This window comes from Cryptomeria japonica, chromosome 7 (genome assembly GCF_030272615.1).
Source record: "Cryptomeria japonica chromosome 7, Sugi_1.0, whole genome shotgun sequence".
NCBI classification, from domain to species: Eukaryota; Viridiplantae; Streptophyta; class Pinopsida; order Cupressales; family Cupressaceae; genus Cryptomeria; species Cryptomeria japonica.
In genome coordinates, this window is record NC_081411.1 from 197,096,050 (window position 1) to 197,107,825 (window position 11,776).

The 11,776-nt window shown below is 34.7% G+C and overlaps 2 protein-coding genes across 6 annotated transcripts; one reads left to right on the top strand and one right to left on the bottom strand.

Moving 5' to 3' along the window:
- Window positions 1-1,442: 1,442 nt before the first annotated feature.
- LOC131048304 (universal stress protein A-like protein) lies at window positions 1,443-10,615 on the bottom strand. 5 transcript variants are annotated; one of them, XM_059209168.1, is made up of 4 exons: window positions 10,420-10,613; window positions 9,990-10,110; window positions 9,011-9,128; window positions 1,443-1,793 (listed from the first exon to the last, which is right to left on the bottom strand). In XM_059209168.1, exons 1-4 carry the CDS (start codon window positions 10,528-10,530, stop codon window positions 1,769-1,771), a joined length of 375 nt encoding a protein of 124 aa, XP_059065151.1. In that variant the 5' UTR covers window positions 10,531-10,613; the 3' UTR covers window positions 1,443-1,768. The 5 variants fall into 5 exon arrangements, with proteins under 5 accessions (XP_059065151.1, XP_059065148.1, XP_059065149.1 ...); XM_059209166.1 differs by lacking the exon at window positions 1,443-1,793 and adding an exon at window positions 8,565-8,856 and having other exon boundaries at window positions 9,011-9,119; window positions 10,420-10,614; XM_059209167.1 differs by lacking the exon at window positions 1,443-1,793 and adding an exon at window positions 8,565-8,841 and having other exon boundaries at window positions 10,420-10,614.
- LOC131048154 (uncharacterized) lies at window positions 6,418-8,532 on the top strand. The gene is made up of 3 exons (XM_059209163.1): window positions 6,418-7,346; window positions 7,423-7,578; window positions 7,646-8,532. The coding sequence occupies exons 1-3, from the start codon at window positions 7,331-7,333 to the stop codon at window positions 8,101-8,103; spliced, it is 630 nt and encodes a 209-aa protein (XP_059065146.1). The 5' UTR covers window positions 6,418-7,330; the 3' UTR covers window positions 8,104-8,532.
- Window positions 10,616-11,776: the final 1,161 nt, after the last annotated feature.

An 11,776-nucleotide genomic window follows, 5' to 3' on the forward strand; every position in this document is an offset into this window, starting at 1 on the left:
CGTGTGCACAGTCTCGAGGTAAGTCACTGGCCATAGTTTCAGTGAGTTTTATTTTTTTACAATCTGTATGCGGCTGGATGAGAAGATATGGTTAAAGAAAACATCGTTAAAGGCTTGAAATCGAAGAAACACTCCAAATTGTTATGGCGGTAAATTAGCGTCCCCAGCTTAGAGTTGAGTTAATATGTTTCCTTCGGAATTCACATTCCCTGAAACTTCGTGAGCAAAACTTTTGTCAAAGGAAGTTTGTAATTCAAAAGCTCAATGTCATCTGTTGCTCATTTCAATCACATTCTTAGAACACTATGGAACCGGTCGGTTAAAAGAAGCTCTGCATATTCTTCTAAATACACAAAACGCAAGTGTAGGCTCTTCTACATATCTGCTTCTCTTGCAGGCTTGCATTTCCGAGAAAGTAAAAGCACTTTCAAAGGATAAGCAAATCCACACCCACATCAATGAAAGAGGATTTACATTTACTGCAAGCATACTTCTACAAAATACCACTATCAATATGTACGATAAGTGTGGAAGTTTGTTTGATGCTCGCAAAGTGTTTGACGAAATACCTCAACCAGATGTTTTTTCATGGAACGTGATAATTGCAGCTTACAGAAGACATGGGCTTCCTCAAGAGGCATTGACATCGTTTCACCAAATGTAATTGCTTATTGGTTATTTCCGTATTATTCAATCTTCTCCAAACCCTTGGCCTGTTAGCCGAACAGGTGTACAGCCTGATCAGTACACTTGCTCCATTGTTTTACCCATTGCGCCAAAATGGCATCTCTAGAACACGGTTTTCAGATCCATGGAAGAATTATTAGATGGGTTTCAATCTGATATTATTGTGATTAATAGTGTAATAGAAATGTATGTAAAATGTGGAAGCATTCACAAGGCATGCAAATTGTTTGACAAAATGGAATTTAGTATCCCCTGGGTTTTAAATTTTTATGTCATGAGCAAGCTCAGGATTGAAGTGGAATCCGCCAGTCCACCTACACCTGGAGTAATAAATATAAACGAAAACTTCTTACAATAAATATGGCTCATTGGATATGTGACTCTTTTGTGGAAACAAGGGAGTTTCATACTTTACCTTATCATATCATAGGAAGTTTTTAACTTTATGCTTTATGCTGTTTCGTGTGCGCTGATTTTTTTGTTGACATGAGATCTGCGGAACTCTTAATGATGCTTGTAGACATATCATACCAATGTTTAACTTTTACGTCTAATTTAGCTCTACTTTACCTTAACACTAGTTTAGTGTCTTTTCAATTATATTTGTTTATAGCATTTGTTGATTAAGAGCAAGGTGGTCAACCATGCACACCTGCTGATCAATTGTAGGTATAATGCAGTAATAGTTACTCATGTAGTTGATGTACAGTCTCATCCATTAAACCTTCATGGCTGCATACACATAAAACATGTTCCAGGGTGCTTCATAGTGAGAGCATCCTCAAAATATCCATTTTGAGCATATCCTGCAATCATTGCATTCCATGAGATGGCATCTCTTTGAGGCATTTTGTCAGACAATTTACATACCTTTTCTATGCTTCCACATTTTGCATACATCTACGAGAGCATTTCCAACCATAAAATCTGAATAAACCCCCAAACCATTATGCTTTGATGGATATTCATACCCTGTTCCAAAGCTCCCATTTTGGCACAAGCCGTGAGGATGCTGGCAAAGGTTGTGGAATTTGGCTTTACACCTACCAATTGCATTCGCTTGAAAGTTTCTAAAGCCTTTTCAACAAATCCATTCTGTACAAATCCTGCAATCATTGCGGTCCATGAAACCATCTGGAGGATTTTCAACATTTTCGACAAGATTACGCATGTGTAGAAGTGGAAACTGATTAAGTCAAGCAACATGTACATTTATCTTATATGCTTCAAGTACAAAAAAAAGTTTCCCTCAAAGCAGCAACTTCACAACTCTTGATAATATTACTAATACTGACGACAATATTACATTTTACAATAGTGAAAACATTATTAAAAAAAATCAGGTTGAAAATAGACCAGAATTGCATGAAATAGAAACTCCTCTTTAAATCAAATAACTGCTCTCTTATATGCTTCAAGTACAAATAAAAGTTTCCCTCAAAGAAGTTACTTCACAACTCTTCACAATATTACTAATACTGTCGACAATATTACATTTTACAATAGTGAAAACATTATTAAAAAAATTCAGGTTGAAAATAGGCCAGAATTGCATGAAACAGAAACTCTTCTCTTTAAATCAAATAAGTGCTCTTTTCTCCTTGCTCCAAATCTGCTTTAATTTCTAGATTTTTGAAGACTCTATATCAATACTAAGTGTAGAGACCATTGATTTTGCTATTAATGCGGTAGAGTTTTGTTGTCCACATGTTCACAAAGTTCCAAATTTCGTTGATACTTTTCGTTCAAACCAATTAAATTTTGCAAACATGCCTAAAATCCAAACACATCAATTTATTTCAATTTTTTTGTTTTTTTGAAATGCTGTAGAGCAGTGTTGTGCTCTTGGTTGGAAGAAGATTATGTATGAGTCTGATTTTTAGATGGTGGTGACTTTGTTAACTTGGTAACAACTTGAGGGGGTTAGTTGGCACTTAGCTTTAGTTATTAAACAGATTCTCCATGTTTGTAGCTCCCTAGAATCTGTTATTTTTACTCACATTCCTAAGGAGTGGAATAGTGTTGCTGATTGTCTGGCCAAATGGGCTTCAGATCATATGCAGGATTGGAATATTGTGGATATGGGGCAATTACTTCCTGATATGCTCCATATGTTGGATCAACTAGTGGCTAGGGCCAAGCTTCTATAGTGCTCTCTTTGCTGGGCACTCTGTTCTTTTGTATCCTTTTTTTATGTTTGAATAAATATTTACCCTTCTTTTAATAAAAAAAAAAATTAAACATTTTTCCAAGTTCACAAGTTCAAATCTCATAGGGGTTAAGATATGTACGTCTTATTTGTAGCACAGTTAGGTGTCTCCCACAAAGAATACGAGGTAGTCCCATATTACTCTAACCAATCTATAGATACATATATAGATTGTTTGTATCGTGGACTATAAAAAATCCTTTCCTTTCCCAAACAAAACCTGTTTGATTTCAATATTTAATATCTTTCCTTACAATAACACCTATAGAATTGTAAGAATCAAATGTCTGATTATCAGTGAACACCAACACCACTATACACAACAACCATTACGTGGATTAAAAAAAAGGTTCTTTTCCCTCTGAGCACTGTAACTAACAGCTCTGGTTATAAAATTGAAGCAATTTGAAATCCCCTCAGAAATGTCTGATTATCAGTGAACACCAGAACCACTATACACAACAGCCATTGCCTGGATTGAAAAAAAGTATTTTGTCCCTCTGAGCACTGTAAGTGACAGCTGCTGATTATAAAATTGAAGCAATTGGAAATCTCCTCACTAAAGGGCGGGCGTGAAGCTGAGATAATGCTCAAGGTTTATTTATCTATACCCACACTCAGTTATTTGAAATTTGGGGACTTAAGACAAAGTATAAAATTTCAGGCTATTATTTTTCTTTAGAAAGCATTGCATCCTCTGCCCATTGCTCAGTTTTGTTTCCCTCCTCATTTTTTGTACTTCTTAGACACAATGGGTGTTGTTTCATTTAACAATTAACATCTTACTTCAAATATCAACCGCCTATATTTCCGAACCAAAAATATCGAGGTCAAATGCTACCCTTAAGTGTGAGGTTACATATGGGATTCAAAGAAGCACTTTTTTCTGACGTTAAAAGCTACATCAATTTAAGTTTCTAAATGCAATTGATATCTGGCCAATTGCATATGTAAGCATTTATTTTATTGAAAAGTAGTTGTATCTATAAATTTTCTATAATTCTGTTTTGTCCAACAGACAGTCGCTTACAGACACAGAAAGTCTTGCAATTATAGATTGTGCCCATCTGCCCAACTAATGACTTAAAGTAATAGTATTAATCATAGTTTAACTATCGCAAAAAACAAAAACTCGTCAAGGTTTGAAAGAAAAACTCGGTGAAAATTTGGTCAAAAATTTGGCAACTTAAAAAATTGTTTAAATTTAATTAGAAATGCATGTTTTTTTTTGCAAAATTCAATGATGGGGTGCATCTAGTGAGTCAATAAATGAGTACACAAAAGAAACAAGCTGAGTCTAGAGTGGTCTAAATATTTTTGATTGATTTAAATGCAAATTGTGCACAAAATGGCATCCTTTTGTGGAATGTTGATGGTTGACAAATTGAAACAAAATGAAACAGTAAATTGTTTTTGTAAAACTAAAGGCAAATATTACATCAAATCATTTTACGTCTTCCTCTTCCCATCTTAGTGAAAACCAGGGGAGAGATAGAAGTAGAGGGCCTAGCTCTAGGAGTTCGATGTGGCTCCTCCACCTCATCAAAATGAGGGTGAGGTTGATGGTAGCACCCCCTGCGGGGGTTTGAGGGTGAGAGGGTGAGGGGTGGAGAGATAAGTCTAGATCTTGAGGGAGAGAGTGAGATAGAGAGTGTTAGAGAGAGAATGTTAGAGAGAGAGTGTTAGAGAGAGAGCAGATAGAAGAAGAGTGATAGAGAGATATAGGTCTAAAATTTGAGGCAGATAAACTAAGTGAGATAGAGAGAGCAGGAGAATGCTGATAGGAGCCTATTGATTACTAAAATTTGACTAAGTCTGAAAATTTAAGTGATCTTCTAAAACCTATAATTTGCATTATAACTCCTAGAATCTGAAACCACTCAAACATCTTGCTAATATATACATGAAATATAACTTAAAGTATAAGAAAGGGAAAAGACATTGAAATATGACTTATACTCAAAAAAATAAATTTGCAATGGCATTATTAATTCTCTAAACCAAAAACTCGCGATCTTTTGAAAACTTGGTGAGTAGTGCATCTATGATATTAACAATAACTGGAAGAAAATATGTGTATCTGGTGAAGATGAATTGAAAAGGCTCGTAACTAGTTACGAGTTTTCCAAACGTATGCCTCTCATCATATAGTTTGTATCATTTATTTAATAAAATATTTATATATTTAATTATAAACATTATTATAAATTGACCAGCTTTATTCACTTTTCTAATAATAAATGTAACAACAACATTTTCATCCCAAATAATTCATCTATATCTTACTATTGACGTAACCATTACACCTCCCTCCTTTTGATGCAAGTAGTAGTTATAATGGTGTTTTCCTAATATTTTTTCATGTTACATTAGATGATTGTAATATGGATATGTTGTTCTCATTTCTTTTTGCAACAATGCAACTTGGTTGATGTGGAGAATTAGATAGTGAATGCCATACGTACATCTGGACAACTTGAAATTAGAAAGATTGAAAAGTTTGAAGTTCAAGTAGATTCTACTTCAACACTATTACATTTTTCTATATTAATGCTCTTCTTGGTTATTGATAATAGGTTTTAGTTTTCTTAAATTAATGAAAGCATTATTAGTTTACATCCATTCTTGGAAGAAGTTTAATTTTAGAGAAAAGTAAGGTTCATGGCATCATTGATTATGATATATATACGAACTCTTGAATTTTTTTGGTCCATGGGTGACAAGGGGATTTTATTATTATTATATATAATAGATTCATCAAATCATCTATATGATTTGTTTAATGAACCAAATATATTTTGGTCATATCAATGTTTTAAGGTTTAAATTGTTATGGTTTATTAAATTGGTGAAATTTTGATAAATATTTCTTAGTGCATCAATAATTTGATATTCCAGCTGTGTGATTGTTATGAATTCAACATTGTGGTAATATTAGCTTCCACTACCTCATTTGAATAATCTAATTATTTTCAAATAAATATCTATCATCTCAAACACCATTATTCAAAATCTAATTTTTGTACTTGAATTGCCTGATAGAATAAGAAAACAAATTTTCATTTTAAACTCTAGGATTTATAACATCATGAATTTTTACCATTGTCTTATTTGTCACAACTCTTTATACTACCTTCTTGCTTTAATTCTTAATTTTTTTAAAAAACAATTTTATATATCCACTTTAAGGCAATATTATTCACTTTCCTACTAAATTGAATAGAAGATAATCAAATCATTTTTCCAACTAAACTACTTAAAAAGCACGATATTGGAGTTATACATGTACCCTTGAACTTCAACATGTTAAAAATGAATTCTTTATTTATCAATGTGAACAAATTTCAAAATTTCTTTTTGATAAAAATAATTCTTTTATCAACATATCCATTGCGCACTCTTAAAGTTCAAATGATAGTATTATTATTTATAATAATATGTAACAATTTTTTGTATTTAAGTGTGGCTTTTTATTTGTTAGTTTGACTATACCTCAACCTTCTATACATTTAATTGTGTGTTTATTGAGGGATCCATCATGAGAAGAAGTGCCAAATTGGCAGGCGTTAACCATTTCTTGTTTCTCTCTCCCAACAAAATTCTCCTTGCATGAACTACTTTGCAATGTATCATTTGTTTAGAATTTAAATTGGACAGATTATTTTTAAATTCCAGTTTGATCGTTTCAGGCATATATAATAAGCGTTCTCTTCGATTTGGACATATAGAGATGATCGCAGCCCTCTTTATGATGCAACTCCAGGAAAGTTCGATGGCACAGAGAAAATAAATAGAATTATATTGAAGATGGAAAGGAAAGACATCTCCCATGATGATTTGACAGATTGCATTGGATTAACCCCATTACACATGGCTGCTTCGCAGGGGAAGGTATTCCCTTATTGAGCGATCAAAACATATAAAACGGCACATCTTGTATTGGGGAGTGCAGCCACTTCTTGAATGTGAATGGGACTGTAAAACGGCTTGATTGTATTTTCCCTAAAATATTCTGAAATTTGCTCTCTTTATCTGCATCTGACATGTCTGGCAATCTGCAATGGACGGAGATCTAGTGAAACGTGGTTCACTTGTCTGAGAAACTGCAATCCATGGCTGTCACTTTACAGAGCCAATAATAGTCTGCCAAATTTTCGTCCATGTTATCTTCCGGACTGGTTTTGATCTTCAATCCTCAAAAGGCAATTAATAGAAGCAAAAGGAGCCCCTGATTGATTTTGGAAAAAAAATGTTTTGATCACTGATTAACGTCAGGCCCTTCGCAGGGATCTAAATTAATAAGATTATATGTATGATCCAATCCAAAACAAGAGAACGCCTATTGTAGAGGATTGAAAGGATCAGTGGCTCCTGTATCCTTTTAGAGTCAAACCAATACGCCTCGTCTGTGCTCTCGTTTAAGCTTTTAAGGAGATGGAGAAAATTAATGGTAGGATGGAATTCTACCTTATTTTATGCATTTGGTTTTTACCTTACTTGAATTATTTGACTGACAAAATGTACAGGGGAGAAACTGAATCTGAAGGTGATAGGGACAGGCCTTCCTCGAACAGGGACAACCTCCTTGAAAGAGGCACTCAACATGTTAGGCTATCGGTGCTACCATTATACTGAAATGTTAAACAACAATCATACAGATCTATGGATCGACATTTTGTCTGGTAAGTTACAGTCAATCTTCATTAGTATATCATAACATAGATTGTAAGACTTAGACAATTTTTGCAGGCAAGTCAGAAGATTGGAAAAGCATATTCAGTGGATACACAGCAACAGTGGACATGCCATCTGTAGCAGCGTATCAGAAATTGATGCACGCATGTCCTGACGCAAAGATAATCCTTACAGTGCGTGACAGGCAAGAATGGTATCAGATTGTAAAGAATACTATTTATCCTCTATACATTAATGCATCTGCATCAGAAGTAGCCCTCGGTAGGTTGTGTCTGTGGGAAGGTGGTCTATTGGAGAGGTTCGAAGACAGAGAATATGTCATGAGTGTGTATGAGGTTCGTGTAGGAGCTGTGAAAAGTTATGTGCCTGCTAATAAATTGCTTGTATTCAATGTAAAAGAGGGATGGTCTCCTCTCTGTGATTTCTTGGGTGTTCCAACACCTCCTACAGATACACCGTTTCCTCACAGGAGTAGTATAGCAGAATTCTTTCAAGGTGTTATTAAGAACTAGTAAAAATGTGTTAAATTTCCAAATTTAAACAAATATGTGAGGGAGTTTTAAGCACATTTTAGGAGGGCGTATACGTAGCGTATATTTGGGTAGGTCATTGTTAGTCCCTGCCGAAGGGAGGTGATTCTGCTTTCTGTCCGCAGGCAAGGGAAATAACGTACTTGTCTGGGATTTATTAGTTTTGATTTATTAAGTATGAAACAAGAGCTGCGATGCATCTGGTGTTCCTACCTTTTGCCAAAAATAGCAGTTTTGTTCTATGTTTAAACATGCCAGATATTTGGCATATGTGCCTGCCAAGTACAATAAAAATGCCAAGCAGTAACAGGAGTTGAAGATTGATTCAAGACTGCATGCTGTATAAGGTTTATTTTTCACTTCTTCTCTCATTTATTAGTGTACATGAAATATATATTGCATTTCCGTACTGTAAAACAAAATATCAGAAGCTCTCTACTAAGTAAAGGATGATTCACAAAACAGAGATGAACATTGTAAACTGAAAAATTGAGCTCCCCTGTCATGATGAACCTAAGTCATGTAGCTTAGGCAGCATAGTGTACAAATGCAGAAGCTGAAGAAAATGAAACATGTGTGGAGTTTCCAAAGAACATAAAGCCCCAATCATGACTTACTACAAGTCAAATTCAAATATATTATTATCACTGAGTTTTGCTTTTCTGGTTCTTGATAACAATAACAGGGCAATGTACATGCCGAACACAATGTTCATTCACACTGCGAAAAAATAAACTACAAATTATAAGATTCAAATCATTAAGCAAATTTACAGAACTCATGGATTTTCAGTTTACTAGAAACCGAATATACAAATGACATAGCAAATGACAATATAACTGCTATGCAGAGTGAACTGAGAATCCAGAAAACTATCTAACAATAATACCTCTTAATACGTCTTTTTCCATGACTTCCCAACACTAGAACGTCAGCATTGTGGTCCTTCATGGCATTGCAGAGGATATCTTTGGAATCTCTATTCATTGCCTTTGTCTCTGGAACCACTTGCAATAGAAGCAGAAAGGATTCTAATAAGAAAGAGAGTGCAATTTGTGGGTTGATGCAAGTCAGCATTCAGGCCTTGTTCATTTGTGCTTTAAAAAGTACAAGAAAGAAAAAAAAAGGCTTGAAGACTCCAAATTGATATATTATTGCAGGACTTTACTTTAATCTTTGTTAGTACACTTTTTAAAGTGAGAAAGGGAGAGAAAAATCCTAAGATTACACTTCATGAATTAGTACAATATACCAATTCATGAAGTATTAGTGAGACGTTGGATGTAGTTCAGTATACCATGGAAGAAAGATGAAAGGTAGGGAAGGTTCAAGGAAGGCAGAGGATGAGGCACAAAATTACAGTTCATGGATTTGGGCGAGACTGCTAATTCTTGGAATAAGTCAAAAAAGCAGAAAAGGGAATCAGACTACAATTTATGAAATAGAGCAAGATTTTTTTATGACCTTGAAATTGGTACTTGGGAATTGGCATCACGATCGTGGGGAAATTTATGCTTGCACCAAGATCCTACTAACGTCTCACCAAAAAATACTATTGATGAGCCTGACAAATGTGCTTTGGCTTTCACAGGAAGTTGAGAGACTTAGGGAGATGATAGACGAGGGTAGGTACCCTGATGGATCTGAATGGAATCCATTCTAAAGAGATCCTTGCTGTCTGTTTAATAGAGAAGTCGCATTGAAGGGTAGAGTCAGTTGAAATTACTACCGACTGTAATCTTCTCTTTGATAAAATTACGGGATAAAAATAAAGAATGGAACTCTTACGTACACTCATTGCATTTTGAAGAAGAGATTTCTTGATTTCACTAAAACTCGTGCGCTTAATTGTAAGAGAAAACATTTACCATAGCATTTGAAAAGCCAGATTTCGTCCAATTCACTACTACTCGTGCATCTGGTGAGGTAGATTTGGATTTGAATTCTGTAACCTGTTCTTCTGTTCTCAAGAGTCGTCAAAGTAGAACACTGCAAAGAAGAATGTATGAACAAAATCACCAATGGGAACACTGCAATGGCACATTCCTTCATATGATGCACCTCACAAGGAGACTTATTTGTTTTTCAAATTGAGCTATTCGTATTTTTTTTCCCACTCATTGCAATTTAGTCTTAAGACTCCAAAAGATAATCTTTGAATACATGACGATACGTGACAACAGTTAAGCAAGTCCAACAAATCTGGGAGTAAGCGAACAGCAAGACTTGTACATGCAAATCCCCAAATGAAGAGGCAAAAAATCATTCTACACTTAGGAAATGTGGCAACTGGCATACCTGCACCCTAATTTTCTGCCATCTGATCTTGTGCGAGTGATTCACTTTCTTCTCTTGATGATTTATTTTGGTAGGAAGAAGGATCGAAGTTTGTAACTTCCTCCCTCCCATTACAGTTGATTGCAGCCCTGAAAAACCCTCACTTCAGTTACTTTTACCACCATTTCCTTAACCAATTCCTTAAATGCAGTACTTAAAGTCAAATTACATAACCAGAAAATTCAAGTTTGTTTCACCTTGCGAAGCCAGAAAATTCAAGTTTGTTTCACCTTGCAGCGTCGACTTCGCTATCAAATAAGCCCAAGTAGATATACCTACAACATACGGAATATTAAGCCATTCGTTTTAATCAAATGACCATAAACACCAACATAAAATGTAAGTAAAAGACCCATTTCTATTAAAGATTTGATACTCTCATCTATAGAACAATGTTTGAAAATAATCGCATAAAACAGCTTGCATACAGATCGTAAAGATTCCTTACTTTTTACCCATGAATCGTCCCATCCACACGGTAACACCCCCGAACTTATAAATTCCTCATCATTCGCCACGTCTAGACAAGTATGAGAAATATGGCAGCATAGTCAAGGCACGTGGACTGGTGAATGAATGCCACCTTGTGAAAATTTTGGAGATGGCTCAATCAAAATATTAGGTTAAATTAAATTTGAAAATTTTGAGTCCAGGGGAAGAGTATCATAGTTGAGCATGTACCAATTGTTGTAAGGGTTGTTGATACCTTTTGTTCCAAAAATTGAACAAATAAAATTTATTGTTTGAACCATAAAATATCAATTTTTGTAAGGAAAAGTACCAATCGTCGTTAGGAAATGTACCAATAGTTGTTAGGAAATGTACTAATATTGTAAAAAGTAACCAATCAAGTGATGCCATATCAACTGCACAACTATTGGGGCCTCTTTTGCAAGCCTATTGGTCTCACTTTTTTTTTGGATTGTTTTGGACACCTTGGCAAAAAGCATGTTGATGTGGCACCATACTTGATGATGCGGTGCTGAAAGCTTAGTTATAAGCAAAGGACTTGCCAAATAAGCCACTGTAAAAAAATGGGAGTGATTTGAAATTTCCACGTAGGATTTTGAGAAGTGCGAAGTTAGGGTGCTCAACTACTGGTGCTCTTCCCCTATATATTATCTTCTACACCAATTCCAAGACAAAAAGTATTTGGAAAAAACTATTGTGAAAATATAAGCAAAACATTAGTCTTCTTCTACATAAACAAGGGCTAATAATAAATAGATCACTTTCATTCAATTCTATATTGTTAATGTTTGTTATTTGTTAAATTAAATAATATACTAAGATATGTAAGATGCACATTCATTTATTA

What these genes read in the sequence shown, in the direction of transcription:
- LOC131048154 (XM_059209163.1), top strand. An exon ending in ATGGATCGACATTTTGTCTG is followed by an intron (nt 7,579 to 7,645) that starts GTAAGTTACAGT and finishes CAATTTTTGCAG; the next exon opens with GCAAGTCAGAAGATTGGAAA.
- LOC131048304 (XM_059209164.1), bottom strand. Translation starts at nt 10,530, where the DNA reads ATGGGAGGGAGGAAGTTACAAACTTCGATCCTTCTTCCTACCAAAATA. An exon ending in GGCAGAAAATTAGGGTGCAG is followed by an intron (nt 10,111 to 10,419) that starts GTATGCCAGTTG and finishes TCTTCTTTGCAG; the next exon opens with TGTTCTACTTTGACGACTCT. An exon ending in GGAAAAAGACGTATTAAGAG is followed by an intron (nt 8,857 to 9,010) that starts GTATTATTGTTA and finishes TATAATTTGTAG; the next exon opens with TTTATTTTTTCGCAGTGTGA.